This window comes from Anas platyrhynchos, chromosome 3, assembly GCF_047663525.1.
Source record: "Anas platyrhynchos isolate ZD024472 breed Pekin duck chromosome 3, IASCAAS_PekinDuck_T2T, whole genome shotgun sequence".
NCBI lineage: Eukaryota > Metazoa > Chordata > Aves > Anseriformes > Anatidae > Anas > Anas platyrhynchos.
Window position 1 is genome coordinate 87933183 of NC_092589.1, and position 16224 is coordinate 87949406.

At 41.5% G+C, this 16224-nt stretch overlaps 1 protein-coding gene across 10 annotated transcripts in view; it reads left to right on the forward strand.

Annotated features, from left to right (window-relative positions):
• The first annotated feature begins 235 nt into the window (after positions 1-235).
• COL12A1 (collagen type XII alpha 1 chain) overlaps positions 236-16224 on the forward strand; it is a 96598-nt gene continuing 80609 nt past the window's right edge. For 3 of the 10 annotated variants that reach the window (XM_038177722.2, XM_038177723.2, XM_038177720.2), the window contains exons 1-8: positions 236-464; positions 2960-3067; positions 11320-11436; positions 12158-12301; positions 13612-13668; positions 14401-14664; positions 14772-14936; positions 15396-15569. In XM_038177722.2, coding sequence (XP_038033650.2) covers positions 2995-3067; positions 11320-11436; positions 12158-12301; positions 13612-13668; positions 14401-14664; positions 14772-14936; positions 15396-15569 — 994 coding nt within the window. In that variant the 5' untranslated portion in view covers positions 236-464; positions 2960-2994. Of the gene's footprint in view, positions 570-2959; positions 3068-11319; positions 11437-12157; positions 12302-13611; positions 13669-14400; positions 14665-14771; positions 14937-15395; positions 15570-16224 lie in introns of all 10 variants that reach the window. The other 7 variants (XM_072036267.1, XM_072036268.1, XM_038177724.2 and 4 more) reach the window with 5 other exon arrangements.

The following is a 16224-nucleotide window of genomic DNA, read 5'->3' on the forward strand; positions in this document are numbered from 1 at the left end:
ATATGTCTTTTGCTGGTTACACAGCAGGTCGGGAGGGTCACCGTGGGACCCCCTCCCCGTTCCTATCCCCCCCCGGGACTCAGTTTTTCCACCGCTCGGCCGGAGCGGGGCAGGGAGGGGGCGGCGGGCCGGGCCCCTGCCCCCGGGCGCGCTGCCGCGGCGCCCGGCCGCCTCATGCCGCAGGAATGCGCGGAGGTATGCGCCAGTTTCCAGCAGCGGATCCCCTTCCCTCGCTGGAGCAGAGCGGCGCATATATCATCCGGTGGCAGCAGTCCACCTTCCCTGCAGTTTCGTAACCGCTTACGAGGGTAAATTGAGCGTTGGGAACAGCCCTCTATTAAGGAGCAGATTGAGAAGAGGCTCTTCCCACTTGGAGGAGGCAAGTCTTCCCCGACGGACCCCGCACGCCGGCCGGGAGCTACGCCGAGCGAGCCGCCGCTGCTACGCGCCGCTCCCTCCACCAGGTGCCCCCGGAGCTTCATCCTTTCCTCCTCCTCCTTTCCTCCGGCTCCGACGGCTGCGGGCACCGCGGGACGAGCCTCCCCGGCACCCCGCAGCCGGCCCCGAAGGTCTGTGCCTGCCCGGCAGCGGGGACCCCCCATCCTTCCCCGGCCGCCCCCCTCCGCCGCCGCTCCGTGTGCACCGCGCGGGCGATGCTCCGTAGGCTGAGGGTGGCGGTGATGGAGGAAGGCTGGATGGGGCACAGCGGGGGCCGGGGGCTGCTGGCAGCCTGGAGGGACGCGGGGGACCCCGTCCCCTCGGCCCCGTCCCGAAATGCCGGGGGAAGCGGTGTCTTTGGCTTTGGCTAGAGCCCGGCGCTCTGCCCCGGTGCCCGCAGCTCCCTCTCCTTCTTGCGCCCCTTCCCAGGGCTGGTGGCTTTGGTAGCCCGTGGGGTTTTCCCGTCTGTTTGCTTGCCTGTGTCCTCTAGGGTCTTGCTGCCGGCTCGGAAGCGGTAAATGTTGCTCGCTGTACGGTCTGTAAAATTATTTACCTTTGGTAGTCTGAACTGGTGTGAGGTTGGACTGCTACTGGTGTTGCTTTGTATTTATTTTATTTGAAAGTGGTTTCTTAAGATGAAGCCTTTAGTCATGCTCCTACGGTTGCTTTTGTCCCTGCTGAGCCAGCTCAAGGACCTCTCCTCCAGCACTTCCAGGCTTTCTTTCACACATCTCTGAGAGAAGGGAACGAGGTGTTTCTAGTGAATGCTTTGGCTGAGAAGTTTTGCTGCATGAAAGAAAAATGTAGATTGGGAACGGTAGGCTTGCAGCAGTGGTGAACTCCAAGATGCCTTTGCAAGATGAATAATTTTGGTTGTTCTTCTGGAGGATCAAAAGATGGCACTCCAAGCCCACACAAGATTTCCAGGACAAAAGTCCTTTTAAGCGTTGTTTAAGTGATCCTTAAACTCACTGCAGAATGCGTAAACTGTGCTCGGGGACAGCCGTTTCCCACGCAGGGTGGTGAGAAGATTTTGGAGCTTTCAGAGCAAGCTCATGCTAACCTTGGTCCTTGTGTTAGTGTCAGAAACTCGTTGCAGTCAATTTTACTCCTCGGTTCCCCCACTGTATCACTGGACTGAAATGATTGCTTAGATTGGTTAGTTTTTAGTTGGGCTCTTGGTAATTTTATGTGTAGTATAATCAGTTGGCTAAGGCAAGTGTACCCAGCTGCCCGGCAGACGACCGGCAGAAGACTGCTAAGCACAGTGTCAATAACCGGGAAAGGCATTCCTGGATTTTGGTAGCCTGCTAAATGCGCCTTGCTGGTTAGCTCTCTAGATGGCAGAAGAATATTTTCCCCTTCAGCTGTTTCTGCTATGATTTATGGCTAATGATTTATGTATTTTTCTTTTGTTTTGCTCTTGGCACCTTCATGATAAAATCTGTTGCCTAATTGCTTGTGGGGTTCTCTTTTCTCCAGACTAATTATGATGTATGTTATGTGATGCATTTATGGCTTTATTCAAACAAATTACCCCTCCCCTACTTCCCGAGCTAAAAAACAAACAAACTTTGGAAACACTTATATGCATACGTAATGAGGGCCACACATACTGGTCCTTACTTAGGAGAAAAATCATTTGGAAGTTTTGCTGGAGTAATCGGGAGCAGTTTGACAAGACTTTGAGCACAGAGAGTTAAAAAGATCTAGCTGCTTGTGACTAGGAGCCACTAAAGTTGCCTAATCCCACCTATTTTGCTAGACAACCTGCAGTGATTGTGAGACTCTTTCGCCCGCCTGCTCTTTATAGGGTATTTTAAATCTATTTTCTCTCAGAATGTGTAAATGAATTATCAGATGTTGAAACATCATGGCTAGACAGACGTGTCAGGTTTCAGTTGTGTTACACACACTTCTGTATAATCTATTTCAGACCTTCGAGAAATGAAGAATAGCACATTTGTAGGCAGAATGCCTCAAAAAAAACTTTTATTACAGTTTCCAAGATGCCTTGAGACCACTAAAACCCAGCTAACTAAGTGCTTCAGCAGTTATGAAAAAGAAGCCGAATGAAATCCCCAGCTGAAAGAGACATTTGGTTGATTCAAGGCAGAAATGACCTCTGAATTAGCTATCATCACACTCGGCGATGAAGTCATGGAGCTCCCTTCTGGCTCCTGCCGTGCAGAGGCATGGATCTTCACCGCGCTTCCCCAATCATATTAACCCTAACGAGGTCAAAGCTGTGTACTTACCATGATTAGAAAGGGTTCAGTAACAAAAGGCACATTATTGTGAGACTAGACTCTCCAGTTAGTCATGCAGCTCTGTCACAGTTCTGGACGACTTTCAAGTCTAGAGGTTTTAACCTGGTCCCGTGGGTGGGGGCTGGGGATAAGGGAACAAAGTGAAATCCATGGTTCATCTTTTTTATGTTTCATGAATACACCCACACCAGCCTCTAATCCATGCGACTGATGTCCTTCTTTCTTCCCTTTTTTCCCCCCCACTGCTGCAGATTCATTCATGTTGTTGTGAGCCGAAAGGTCAGAAATGAAGACAGTGCTGTGCTCGGCGGTGGCTGCGCTGTGTGCAGCCGCCCTCCTCTCCTCCATCGAGGCTGAAGGTAACCGAACCCCCTGCCCCTTCGCGCGGGGTGCCCCCCTGTGAGATAACCTCCCACCAGGCCCGAGCTGCCGACTCTCTCCCTCTCTGTTTTTGAGTGTCACTCCTTCACCTTCTCTCTTTCTCTCCTTCAGAGAAACGCCTCTCCTTCCTTGCCCAGCTCCTTCTGTGCTCTGTTTCTCCCGGCTGGTCAGCCGAAACATAGCTCCCTCTCTCTGTCTCTGTGGTGTGCTGTCCACACCGCCCTGTGGGCCGGCGGCCACCCCGGGGGAAATTCAGCACCCCGAGGAGCCCTGGGCACCGCTGGGGCCCACGCTGCTGCCCCATGCCTGCTGGAGCTCTGCTGGGCTGTGCAGTTGTGGTTAGTCGTGATGAGAGAGGAAATGAGAAACCCACCACCCAAAACCACCCGCAGCTCTGAAATAAAATACTCCAACAGAGTCTGGCTCTCTGCGCCTGTGTGTTTTGTTCGGGCCAGCCTCCTCGCCTCTGCCCTGACAGCCTCCTGGCCACCCCTGCTCGGCGGGGCGACCCCCGGCCGAGCCCTTGGGGTGGCCCGACCCTTCCTTGGGGACACTTCGGTCTCTGCGGTGGCCCTGGTCTGGGGGATGTCCCTGGGGAGATGTTTGCCAAAGGGTGTCTGGGCCTGGGCCAGGCACTGCTGTGGCCACTGGGCTCTATAGCTCTGGCATGCGTGTGGCACCGTCGTCCCCAAAGTGGCCTTTTTCTTCTTCTCCTCCTCCTCCTCTTCCTCCTCATGGGCCCCTGGTCTTGCTGGAGGTTAAGGTCCCTGTCAGCCCATGGCAGCATCCTGCTGTGGGTTGAAGACCTGGGGAGACACACTGCGCCAGTCTTGCCTTCTTGCCATGGCATCTCTGCCACCCTGGTGGATTAGCATCGAGTGTGAGGTAACCTCTGCGTGGGCTGAACGGCTCAGGCTGCAGTAACAGCAGTCCTGTTAGCAGGCTCTGCCAGGAGAAGTAAAAAGATGTGAGGCTGCGCTGAACAGCCTGTGTTGAAATGACTTGTCTGACCTCTGGGACCTCCATCATAGGGTGCGCCCTGGGTCTGAACTGGGAAAAGCAGAAGCCAGTGACTGGTAATTCAGTTTTTCCCTTGCTCCTCTTTTTGTACCGGGCTGAAAGAAATTCTCTGATTGTGGCCTGCCCCAATTGTCTGTGTCTGGGCCTGGCTGTCTTGGCTGATGGCTGCTAAAAGCATGGCGTGTCAGGGACGTCTCTGGGATGTTTCCCCCCTCAGCTCAACTGCTAGCGCGGGGTCACGCAGGCATAAAGGAGACCAGCTTTCTGGAAAGTATAGCATTTCTGCTACTAGTACAACATCTGGTCACCCTAGGAGAGGATCAGCCTGCTGCCTCCCTCTCACGCTACGTTGTTGTTGGCTGAAGAACTAAAAAGGTCATTTAAAGTCATTTCAGAGTTGCATTTCAAATGCAGGACCACTGTGCTGGAGAAAACAGAGGAAGTGTATGGTTTTGATGGAAGAAGGGAGTGTATGTTTTTGTGCATTCTTGCCTGTTCTAGGAGGGAGCTTGTTTGGAGCTTGAGTGATGTTGCGGTTGTCCTACATTGTTGATTGTGGAGTGGACTATTTCAAAAAATATGGGTGAAGGTGTTTCATTTAGATGTGTTGTGGATTAAAACACTTGTAGTTTGAGTACTGCTGATGAAAGCTAGAAAAATGTATGGGAGAAGCACATAGTTATTTTGTAAGATTGAAACTAGATACATCAGTCAAGCTGGCCATGTGTGTTTAGCTTTCATTGTGAAGCACGCACCATTGTTCAGTAGAAGAATGAACAGAGGCTGATCTTGTAAGTTATGGAGCACTCCTGGGTAGGACTGACATTGCTCTGCTTCAGAAATCTGTGTTAAGTAAAATGCATAACTTACAGAGATTGGTTTTCTAAGTGAAAGTTCTCATAGCTCCAAGGTTCTGAGGTAGAGAACAGGAAAGTGTTTTGAGCAGGAAGAGCAGTGAGAAATAGTGGTGCTGAAAATAGAAATTCAAAACTAGGAATACCTTAAGACTTGCTCTAGTGAGTCTAGTGAGAACTGCTGTTGTAAAGCCTTTCATAGTGTTTTTTTTTTTTTTTTTTTTTTTTTGTTTATTATTTTTATTTTTTGACAATGCTGTCCATCTTTCTGCACTGTTTTAACTTTGTGCTTTAATTTCGTGTCATTTTGTACATTGAATATTGTGTCTTTGGTTCTGATCTCATTCCAGCTTAACTCCTGTCTGCTGAACTGACTTTCTCCTATGGATGTTTGTCCCTTTTGTCTATTCCTCCCAGTTCCACATCACCCTGTGCCAAAGTCTTCTCCCACCAGTCCTCTCTCAGGCTGCTAGTACAGTTGTATGACTGTGCATTTTTTTTTACTCCTTTTTTTTTTTTTTCTTCTTTTATTCCTTTGGTTCTCCCTATAGCAGTCTCAGGAGATGAATTTTCTTTCCCTGAGCTATATGAAGATGCTTGGTGGGATGACAAAGTGAGAGGGGGGATAAGGGAGAAGAGCATATGATGTGGTCAAAGTTGATCTGGGATGGGAAGGTGGCATGAAAGCAGAGGGAAGCAACAACAAAGTTCTTCTGTTCTTCTGTCTTCTTTCAGCTTTCACTTTTTTTTTTTTTCTGTCTCCCCTGGGAGCAGATCTGGTGTTTATCTGATACTGCTGTTCACATTCCTAAATACTCCAGGATGCAACTGGTTCTTCATCAGCATCACAGCTGCTCTCCAAGTCCTTCGTGAGAGCAGTGCTCTGTTGCTGTTGGCACAGCAGTGAAGTGCTGTTAATGGTGTTAGAGCTTTTCTACAAAGATACAGCAAAGCAGGGTTTTCTGTTTGGACATTTACTGTGGCAGTGGAGGGGGTAAAATCAACTTATAGTCTGAATACATTCATGGCATTTTACTGGGGAAGTTGCTTATTTATCCTGGACAAGAAAGCAAATCTGTTTTCAAGCTCTGTTTTTCTGTGCATTTCTTTTACAATGAAGTTGTACTTGTTTTAATTTGCAGTCCTTCTGATGTCTCTCTCTGGCCTTAAACTTCTTGTGTATGATGCTGTATTTTATGCTTTATTTAAGTTGTTTCTTGCCCTTTTGGTCCAGCACTGCAATACTGCAGTGTGTTTGGCATATGTCCTTGTGTCGAGATTTTTTTCTGTCATAGTATTTTTTCCATCTGTGATCACATGCAGTCAGGGGGAAATCTGTGTCCTTCTGCTAGAAGAGAATGTTTTCATTATTTTAATTTTAGTTATGGTTAAGCCAAGTAGAGTAGTACGCGAATAACCTGTTTGTTGTAATCTCAAGGTAGTGCTGTTATCATGTTGTGGCTTGTGTAGTGTGTGACATTTGCTAAAATCAAGGGATTTTCAAAGGCCCAAAAAAGTAACAAAGAAATCATTGGTTCTGTGTGACCTCACTGAGCATGTGGTGGCTCTGACTTTTATATGTTTCAGGAATTGGTTCAGACCTAGAAAAGTCTGTTTGCTAAGGTATAGAGAAGGAGGGAATCACTGAGCCAAGCATGGGACGTAGTGTAGGATAAGGTTTGTGAAGTGAAGCATCTGTCTCCAGGACATTCAATACAGTAAGTGACAAATAATTGCAGCACAGTATGTACAGAGGATCAGAAAGTTTTTCATTGAATGTTTTAGAGACAACCCAGGATAGTTGAAACTTTGAAGGTTATCCACCTAATTAGCTTTGGAACTGGTTGGTGGGACCATTAGTTTATTATCTTTTGATGTCTGTTTTCTATCTTTTGATAAATTAGCTGTTGATTTTTGAATTCCCAAAGACAGAACCATGTAGACTGAAGCATGAAAGTGCACTTTGTATATACATGATGGTGACTGTAACTACCTGTTTTTCCTAATTCTAATTAGAATTAGAAGCAAAGTGTATGTGTCTGTCTATGTAAATACACACATGCACACAAATATGTATGCACAAACATGCCTAGAATTTGGTCAATATTCATGCATGCAGAGTACATATGTAAACATGCAACTATGCTTAATGGCATACATCTTCATATGTGTAAGTATACACATTTAGCTGTTTTTCTTTCAAAATACACTTATGTGAGCTACATATCTCGTATTTTGAAGAAACTTTGCATATACGTATAAAATAAAAAGAAATGAAGCCGTACAGATGACAATGTTTCTGTGTTGTTGGCAATGAATATCTAGCAAGGATGAGAAGCTGTTCTTTGCTACATTGCTAGGCCAGAGATCATTCCTTCTCCCACTCAGACTGGCAAGATTGACTTCAGAGGAGCTTGTCTGGGTTGGTGATCTAGTTAACCGTGTCACTCCAATATAGGAAGAAAAAAGTAGATCATGAGTTTTGGCCTCTTCCAGCATTGGTGGGGCTTATCTCAGTGAGAGCAAGTGGCCTTATTGTTCAGCTACCATGGCCTGTGTACTATTTTAACATGGGCTAATATGTTATTTTACTAATTAGTGTTAGTCTTTTCCAGTGATGGAATTACAAATTTGTTTCACATAAGGACTGTGGAGTGCAGCTACTTCCAAATTATATTACTTTTAAGACTAGTTTGGGATTTAAATTGCTTGATCTGCTGATTATATTTTTCATCTAACTTGTTAAGATATTCATTGGGATCCTCTAGCAGTCACATTGTCTTATCTCTAAAAAGCTGTAGACTTTAACACATTTGGTTTGTATTACCTGTTAAGTAATACAAGCTAACATAGGACATACATAACATTTGAAAGATTCTTTGCTGTATATTTTTTGTTTATGAAAATATACTGTTATTACATATGCATATAATACAAAGAGTGAATGAAGTATGTCTATGAAATATGAAATATTGTTATTGTTTTCTTTGTGGTGCATGAAGCAGGATATACAACGGAGGAAACTATCATAGTTCTAAGAGTGGTGGAAATTAACACAGTGTAAATATTAAAAATTGACATTATACATCAAGTTAAGTTTTCACGACAATGGAAACCTGTAGGGAAGCCATACATTTGCATGTATGAAGGGAACACTGAAGTATCATCACATTACAATCATGATCCTCTACCTTGATGAGTCAATGAGAGGTTTGTCCTGGATTTTGATACTCACAGGGCCAGACTGATCCTCACTGTCATGGCACTGGACGCAGATGCACTGCTTCACTTAGGCAAGTAGTCTTACATCAAAACTGCTTGCTTGAATAAAGCTTAGCCTCTGTTGAGTGGAGTTTTAAGGTTTGTCCCTGCAATGGGACAAACTCCCACCAGAACCAGGTCTGGTCTGATTACATATTGCAGCTGTCTTGTTTTTCCAGTGGTGAATTCCGTTCTGGAAGAAGAATTTCTTGGAGAACTGGTGGAGTACCAGTTGCCCTCTTGATGGTGGTGATAAGGTTTTTATCATCTAAATATTTTGCTGTACTTCTGATCACCTTGCTTCTCTCAGTCATATGACCATGGTTTGGTCTTGGTCCTGCAGCCAGTTTCACATGGGTGAGATTTGCTCCACATGCAGGCTGGTGGATGTTTTGGAGGTTCTCTTGGAGTACCAAAAGCTCATGAGCCACTCAGAAGACATTTTGATGACACTGGATCCAAATTTGCATTTCTTCACTCAAGCAGAGTTCCTTTTCACATTTCCATGGGAGAAACACTCAGTGCTTTAGTTTGACGGCCCATCACAGGCCATCTGCTGAGAATGAATGGATTTAAACTGCAGCAACAAAGACTGGGCTAAGATGTTGGTGATAAGGGGAGTGAGGCACTGGAGGATTTCTGAAGGAATCCAATAGTTTCGCCCATGTTGGAGGTCTTTAAGAATGATCTGAGCAACCATGTCAGGAGTGACATGGGATAGCTGATTTTGTCTTGACCATGGGATGGGCAAGGGAACTTTCTGAGGTCCTCTGCGACACCATTGTTCTAAAAGACCGTGAATACCTGGGTGAATGGATACGTTCATTATGTATCAATGTATTACTCTTTTTAACTGTCGAGATCCACATCTGAATTTTCATAAAGCAGATTAAAATCCTTTAAAATGTTCAAGACTTTTCCTCACAGTCAGTTTTTCAGTTTATCTGGAATCCGGTCATTTGGATATCAACAAGTTGGGCTGCTGCTGTCCTTCAGCAGTTAAAGCCTAAAGTCTCTGCTGCAACATGCCAATTTACTTGCAAGGTTGGTGGCGCTATTTTTTCCATGTACTGAATTTTTTTAAAAGCATGCTCAGGTCAGTTGTCTCTGCCTTTGCATTAAATTTGTCCTGAGCCATTGCTACTGAAACAATATTTTATAATGATATTCTTATTACCTAAGTGTATTTTACTATTAACATGTGTTGCATGATTTTGATACTAAGTAACTACCCCGCTGTCTCTAGCATTGTGATACTCATAAATTGAATGATGAATAAAATGTGCATGCAGGTTAATGGTCTAATCTCACTGCCTGTGTATGGACAATAGGAAAAATAACAATTACTTCAATACTACTGTATTTATTGTATCAGTATTTCAAAGCCATATTATCCTATGGTTGGAAACGACAGTAAATTAAAAGAAAAAAAAACCAAAACCTCCTACAAAATTTGTTTCCATTTTTGGAGTTCAGTGTTACTTATTGTAATTGGACAGTGTCTTTTCATAAGTTTCATATGTTCTAGCATTTATTTCTTGATCTGCTCTTTAAATTATGCTCAAAACCAAAACAAAAGTCTTATTTGAGTTATGATGGAGATCTTCCATGAAAGCGTGAAAGGTCTGTCTATTAAGTATGCCTGCAAAATGGTCTGCAGAAGTAAAGGAAAGTATGGCTGAATCTAATCTTACTTTGTAGACCTATTTAAACAATAATATATAATACACCTACCATGCACTGACAGTGAGTCAGTAAAATATTGCATGAATAAGCATGACAATTTTACAAAGAGAATATCATTATAAAATATTTATGAAACGTCTTTGTGTAATGAACCTTGTACATGGAGGCTTTTGTCCATTGTGGGAAGCTAAAAAAATAATAATCAACATTTCATTTACATATGCATGATGCTGCAAAATAGCGTATGTAAACTATTTCTTTCTGTACTGTTCAGTTACTTCTGTCATCAGCTCCTATAAGTTTTATTTGCAGTCATTTGTTCAGATCACTGGTACCCTCTTCGCTGTTTTCTATAGATCCTGTAAAATAAATGTCCATAAGTATACTTTGATGTTGTCTTTTCATAATTAACCATTGTGATGTATGGAACCATACTGGCATTTTGACACAAAATGCCACTACTAGTATGGGTACACCTGCTGCAAAGGGAACATGAAAACATCAGTTTACACCTTTGAATTTGTACAGCAATCTGGTGTAAACAGGTAGAACCTTATTTTTTGTGAGCTTTCACATCAGCTCAAATATTTCAGCAAATTCCAACTATTACTAACCCCATATATTCACCCCTTAATTCCTCCATTCTTTGCAGCCATATGCAAAGTATGTCTCTTTAGTGGCTCCTAGGAACCAAGGGGTGGAGCTTTCCTTATTTTGAAATAAAATGATACATCAGTCTATCATTATTACTGATATACATTTTACATGTATATTCCTATCTAGACCCTAACAGAAATTGTTTTACTGAACATTAAATGCCCAATCTTTCCCTGTATTCTTAAAAATATATATTTTTTCTCTGCCAAGTTTCTAGAATCAGTGAAATTGATAAGAAATATGGCTGTGCAGAGACTATACTCAAAAGCTGATCAATTCTTTGATGTCTAATTAAGAAGAGTGCTGTGTCCTCAATGTTCTAAATGATCTCATGGTATTGTAAGCAGGTTGTGATTTGGCATGCTTGACATTGCACCCAGCATGTACAAAAATTTCCTTTAATTGTTATGTGAAATGTTTGCATATGTGGTGATTATCTGTGAACTCATTGTACATGTATCCAAATGTGTTTTCTATTGTGCTTGATTTTGCTGGCCATTCTTGAATGTCTTGGCAACTCAAGAAACATATGTTCTGTGCTGTCCTCTGTAATGCGTATACTCTTTGATGTTTTGTCATATTTTGTCGGCTTTTATTTTACTCTTTTTCCAACAACATATCTCTTTATATTTGTTGGAAACAAATTTATGCAAAGACAAGTTTAGTAAGCTTTGCTCAACATTATTTTATTTATTCATTTGCCAAAGCTTGTTCAAACTTTTAAACATCCACCTGGTATAAATCTTTTGCAGTTAATCCACCGTCAGACTTGAATTTTACAATTATAGATGAACATAATGTTCAAATGTCATGGAAAAGGCCACCAGATGAAATAGTGGGTTACAGGATAACTGTTGTTCCTACAAATGGTAAGTTCTATAAAATTTTGTTACTTAATTTTTGTAAAAGTTGGGTTCATTTTTACTTGTATCTAGTTAGGTATGAGAACAGCTGTTGACATCTTTCTGAAGTTTATGACTGTCCCAAGTTAGAATTTTTCTTACCTCAGCATTTACCTTTTGGGAACTGCAGATAGTAAGCTTTGTTTTCTTTTCCTTGGCAAGGAACAAGAAGGTAAAATCCTCACTCTGCTCTTCTGTGCTTTTACCTTAAAGTTAGGAAATTGCATTGTACTTCTTACAAGTACCTCTCCCAAGGGAGATATTGCATATGTCAGGTAGTGATGAAGTGATGTCATCTAACTTCCATAACATGGACATAATAATGGTTGTGTAAGACATCTGTTATTTTATATAATTTTGAGAAATAATCGGTGTAAATCTGATACTAGACCAGAACTGGATCATGATTTGTTAAATTATAGTACATTTTGTATGTGCATTTTAAGTTTCAAATTTCCTGAAGTTTATTAAATACCGCTGTAATTTTTTCAGTACTGAAACAGGTTAGATAGAAGTTTCATGTTTCAAAATATTTCAGGAAAAAAAAGAAATCATATAATTCTAAAATTGTCACTTGATATTTAGATATATTATTCTTTGTTGCATTTTTTGGTTGTTTTATGATCAACTTGTCATTGATATTACTGGATTTAAGTACCGCATTAACCGTTTTATATATTTATTGCAGATGGACCAACTAAAGAATTTACTCTTTCACCTAGCACTACCCAAACTGTCTTATCAGATCTTATACCTGATATAGAGTATGTTGTATCAATAGCTTCATATGATGAGAGAGAGGAGAGTCTACCTGTTTTTGGCCAACTAACAAGTAAGTACATGTAACAGAGAGAATAGAATAGAATCGAATCGAATAGTTCATTTGGAAGGGACCTGCATAGATCATGTAGTCCAAATCACCTGACCACTTCAAGACTAACCAAAAGTTAAAGCATATTATTGAGGGCATTATCCAAACGTCTCTTGAATGTTGACAGGCATGGGGCATCAATCACCTCTCTAGGAAACCTGCTTGACCACCTTCATGGTGATGAATCTATTCATAACGTCCAGTCTGAACCTCCCCGGCACAGCTTTGTGCCATTCCCATGTGTCCTGTCATTGGTTACCAAGAAGCGGAGACTGGCACCTCCCTCTCCACTCCCCTCCTCAGGAGGTTGCAGAGAGCAATGAGGTTGCCTCTCAGCCTTATTTTCTCCAGGCTAGTCAATCCAAGTGTCCTCAGCCTCTCCTCATAGGTCCTTCTAGCCCTTTTACCAGCTTTGTGGCTATCCTCTGGATGCTTTCAAATATCTTAACAGCCCTTTTACATTGTGAAGCCCTGATCTGCACAGGTATTCAATGTAAAGTTGCAGCAATGTTAAATATAGCAGGAGAATTACTTCTTTTGACTGGCTGGCTACGCTGAATTCAATGCATCCCAAAATGTGGTTTGCTCTCTTGGCTGCCAGGGCTTTTTTAGGCTTTTTTGGCTTTGTTCCAGTTCCTCAACTGATTTTTTTTTTTTTTTTTTTGCATTGAGCATAATTTATTGCAAGAGCAGAGATAAGAGGAGATTAGCATGTAGCATGGATATACAACTCATACAGAGGTCTTTGCAGAAGACTACTGCAAAGCTATGTTTAGCTGACATAGACCTACTTCCTATCAACTGCATCTGCATTCAAAGGGAAGACTGTCATTGACTTCAGTTAAGAAATGAATTGGACTGGATTTCTGTGAGGATTTTTTTAATCATTTATATTTAATAACTGTGAATTAAACACAGCAGACTGTCTTTTATGACACATTTTGTCACATGTCTCAGACTACACAAACAACCACAGGAAAATTACTTATGATGAGCTTCCCAATGTGTTAGAGAGGGGTATTTCATCTATTACCTAGAGATATACAAGTACAGAGGATTCCTAGTTAATCTAGTTTCTGTATTTTGTGTTGCCCTGAATGCTATGTCATCAATTCTACAATTACAGGGGATGTATTCATAACTTGTATTCATGTATTCATGTTCTGAGGCTTGTCAGATTTGTGTCCCTAATTCTTTACACACTTTCCTTTGATGTTAAAAAATTATCCTAATTTCCTCCATTAATTCTGCCTACGTTGTGCTTTGTGCAGTTCAGACAGGTGGTCCAGGGATACCAGAAGAAAAGAAGGTTGAGACTCAATTACAAAGTAAGATGTTTTTTCTTTCAGTTTATCTGATGTTTTACAGATAATTTAGATCTGGATCAAGGGCCCTATAAAGTTAAGCTGCTTACCTTTGTAACTTAGCAATAAAGTTAACTTTTAAAGTTGTCCAGACTTAAGAAAACTTTGGAAGATGGAAGGAATTCGTAGCTACACTGAAAGGATGACCCGCAGAGTTGGTTCTGAAACCTAAAATTTCATACAACTAATTAAGGAAATCCACAAGTGTCTTAGTCCTATCAATAAAGGTCATTATCTTATGGATACAAGGGAATTGCAGAAGAAACTGCAATTACTATGGGGAGATAAAGATGGAAAGCAGAAGTGGTAACAAATTTATATGTTCCCATAACATCAAACTATTTCAAAAAGTTTTATATGTGAGTTGTCATCTGCTGTAGGAAAACAGATCTTGCAGAATAGAATGAGAGGTGTCTCAAAACTGAATTTGTAAGTAACAGTTCCCTTTTGGTAATGGCAGCTAAAGGTCTCTTATCTGTGTTCACCTAGGTGAATAACGCTTCCTCAAATAAGATATTCCAGATAAGAATATGAGAGAATATGAGTCTATTCAATATCTGTTGATTTTGACTTTTATCTACTAAGTTTCTGTAAGACATTTCTTACTGATTTGTAAGAATGAAACTGTTCATCTGCTAACAAAGTTTTTTTTTTTTTTTTTTTTTTTGTGTGTGTGTGTGTGTGTGTGTATTCCAGGATGCTCCATAAGTGCAACAACAGATTTAGTTTTCCTGGTAGATGGTTCATGGAGTGTAGGGAGAAATAACTTCAGATATATTCTGGACTTCATGGTTGCCCTCATATCAGCTTTTGACATTGGGGAAGAAAAGACAAGAGTTGGAGTTGTTCAGTACAGTTCAGATACAAGAACAGAATTCAATTTAAATCAGTATTTCAGAAGAAGTGATCTTATTGATGCCATTAAAAGGATACCTTACAAAGGTGGCAACACAATGACAGGTACAGATTTCTCAAGTGTTTATGCAGCATTTTACTTTTTATGAGAAATTTGCTTTAAATCCTGGTTCATTTGTGCATAATAAGAGCACAACTTGTGTTGTTTTCAGGTGAGGCTATTGATTACTTGGTTAAAAACACCTTCACTGAGTCTGCTGGAGCAAGAAAAGGCTTTCCCAAAGTAGCAATTGTCATTACGGATGGAAAAGCTCAAGATGAAGTTGAAATTCCTGCAAGAGAGCTTCGCAACATAGGAGTTGAAGTCTTTTCTTTGGGTATGTTGAGTTTTTTTAATGATTAAGTGATTAGCATTTCTAAAGTAGTAAGGGACGTGTTTTACAAATTTTGGGTTTAAAGTTTTGCTATACCACTGTTTTCACATCTGTGTGCCTTGAAATGTGCTATTTGTAACCTCCAGAGTGGAACATAATAGTTGTATTAATTGATAGTAACTCAATCTGGTGACTAAGAGGGTTTGCAAATGCCAGCGACCCCTTGGCCTTACTGAAGGTATCACATTATTTTCTCATGTTGAAAATGGAGTATATTGCTTCATTGCATTAACTTATTTAGTAGTTTTGTTATTGATAATGACAGAAGACAGAACTGAATTAAACTCAGCTTTACTCCCGGGGTATTCTGATACTTTATTAGTACATTTGTAGATGGCTGTATTTAATGGCCTCTTATGGTATTTAATGGCCTCTTATGGTCCTGACTATTGTGTCTTCTAGGAATCAAAGCAGCAGATGCAAAAGAACTCAAGCTAATTGCATCTCAGCCTTCACTGAAACATGTCTTCAATGTGGCTAATTTTGATGGAATTGTAGATATACAAAATGAAATCATCTCGCAGGTGTGCTCTGGTGTTGATGAACAGCTGGGTGAATTGGTTAGTGGAGAAGAAGGTGAGATACTTTATATAAATGCATTTATTGGTATCAGTTTATTCTTATGCATGTTTAAGGGGCCTAGACCTACTTCCTTTTTGATTTGTTTCTGAGGTCTGATCCTTTGCAAGTCTGGAAAACAGGTTTCAGCTTTTTGCATTAAAATGCAGGAGGACAGAACATGTGACAGTAGATTTGGAATAGCTCCATTATTCCATAGTTTCAAGGGCAACACAATGCTGTTCAGTTATCGGAGTCTCATACAGCCAGTTTAGACACTGGCTTCATTTCTGTGGAAAAATGTACCAAAGGGAAAAATCTGCTTGGTGAAGGGGCAGAATGTGTAATAGGTTAAAAAACAAGGAATGAAAACTGGAGAATGCTGTAAAAAAACAACGCAGACATCAAACTGTATCGTTGTAACTTTCTGGCTCTGTAAGATTCTGAGTAAATAGCTATTCTTTGCCCAAAATGGCAGTAGGATGACTCAGCTTTCTTAGTGCTCTGCACAGGTCTGTATTTGTTCAACTCCTGTAGTATTTTCCTGTGGATGTAGCTTTCAATTCTGATTGAAACAGGATTAAAGCAAGACAGCAGTTCTCCTGGAACTGCTACCACACTTGGGGTACTACAGATGCATTGCTTATATTTCTTACCTCTTACTGATGTGGAC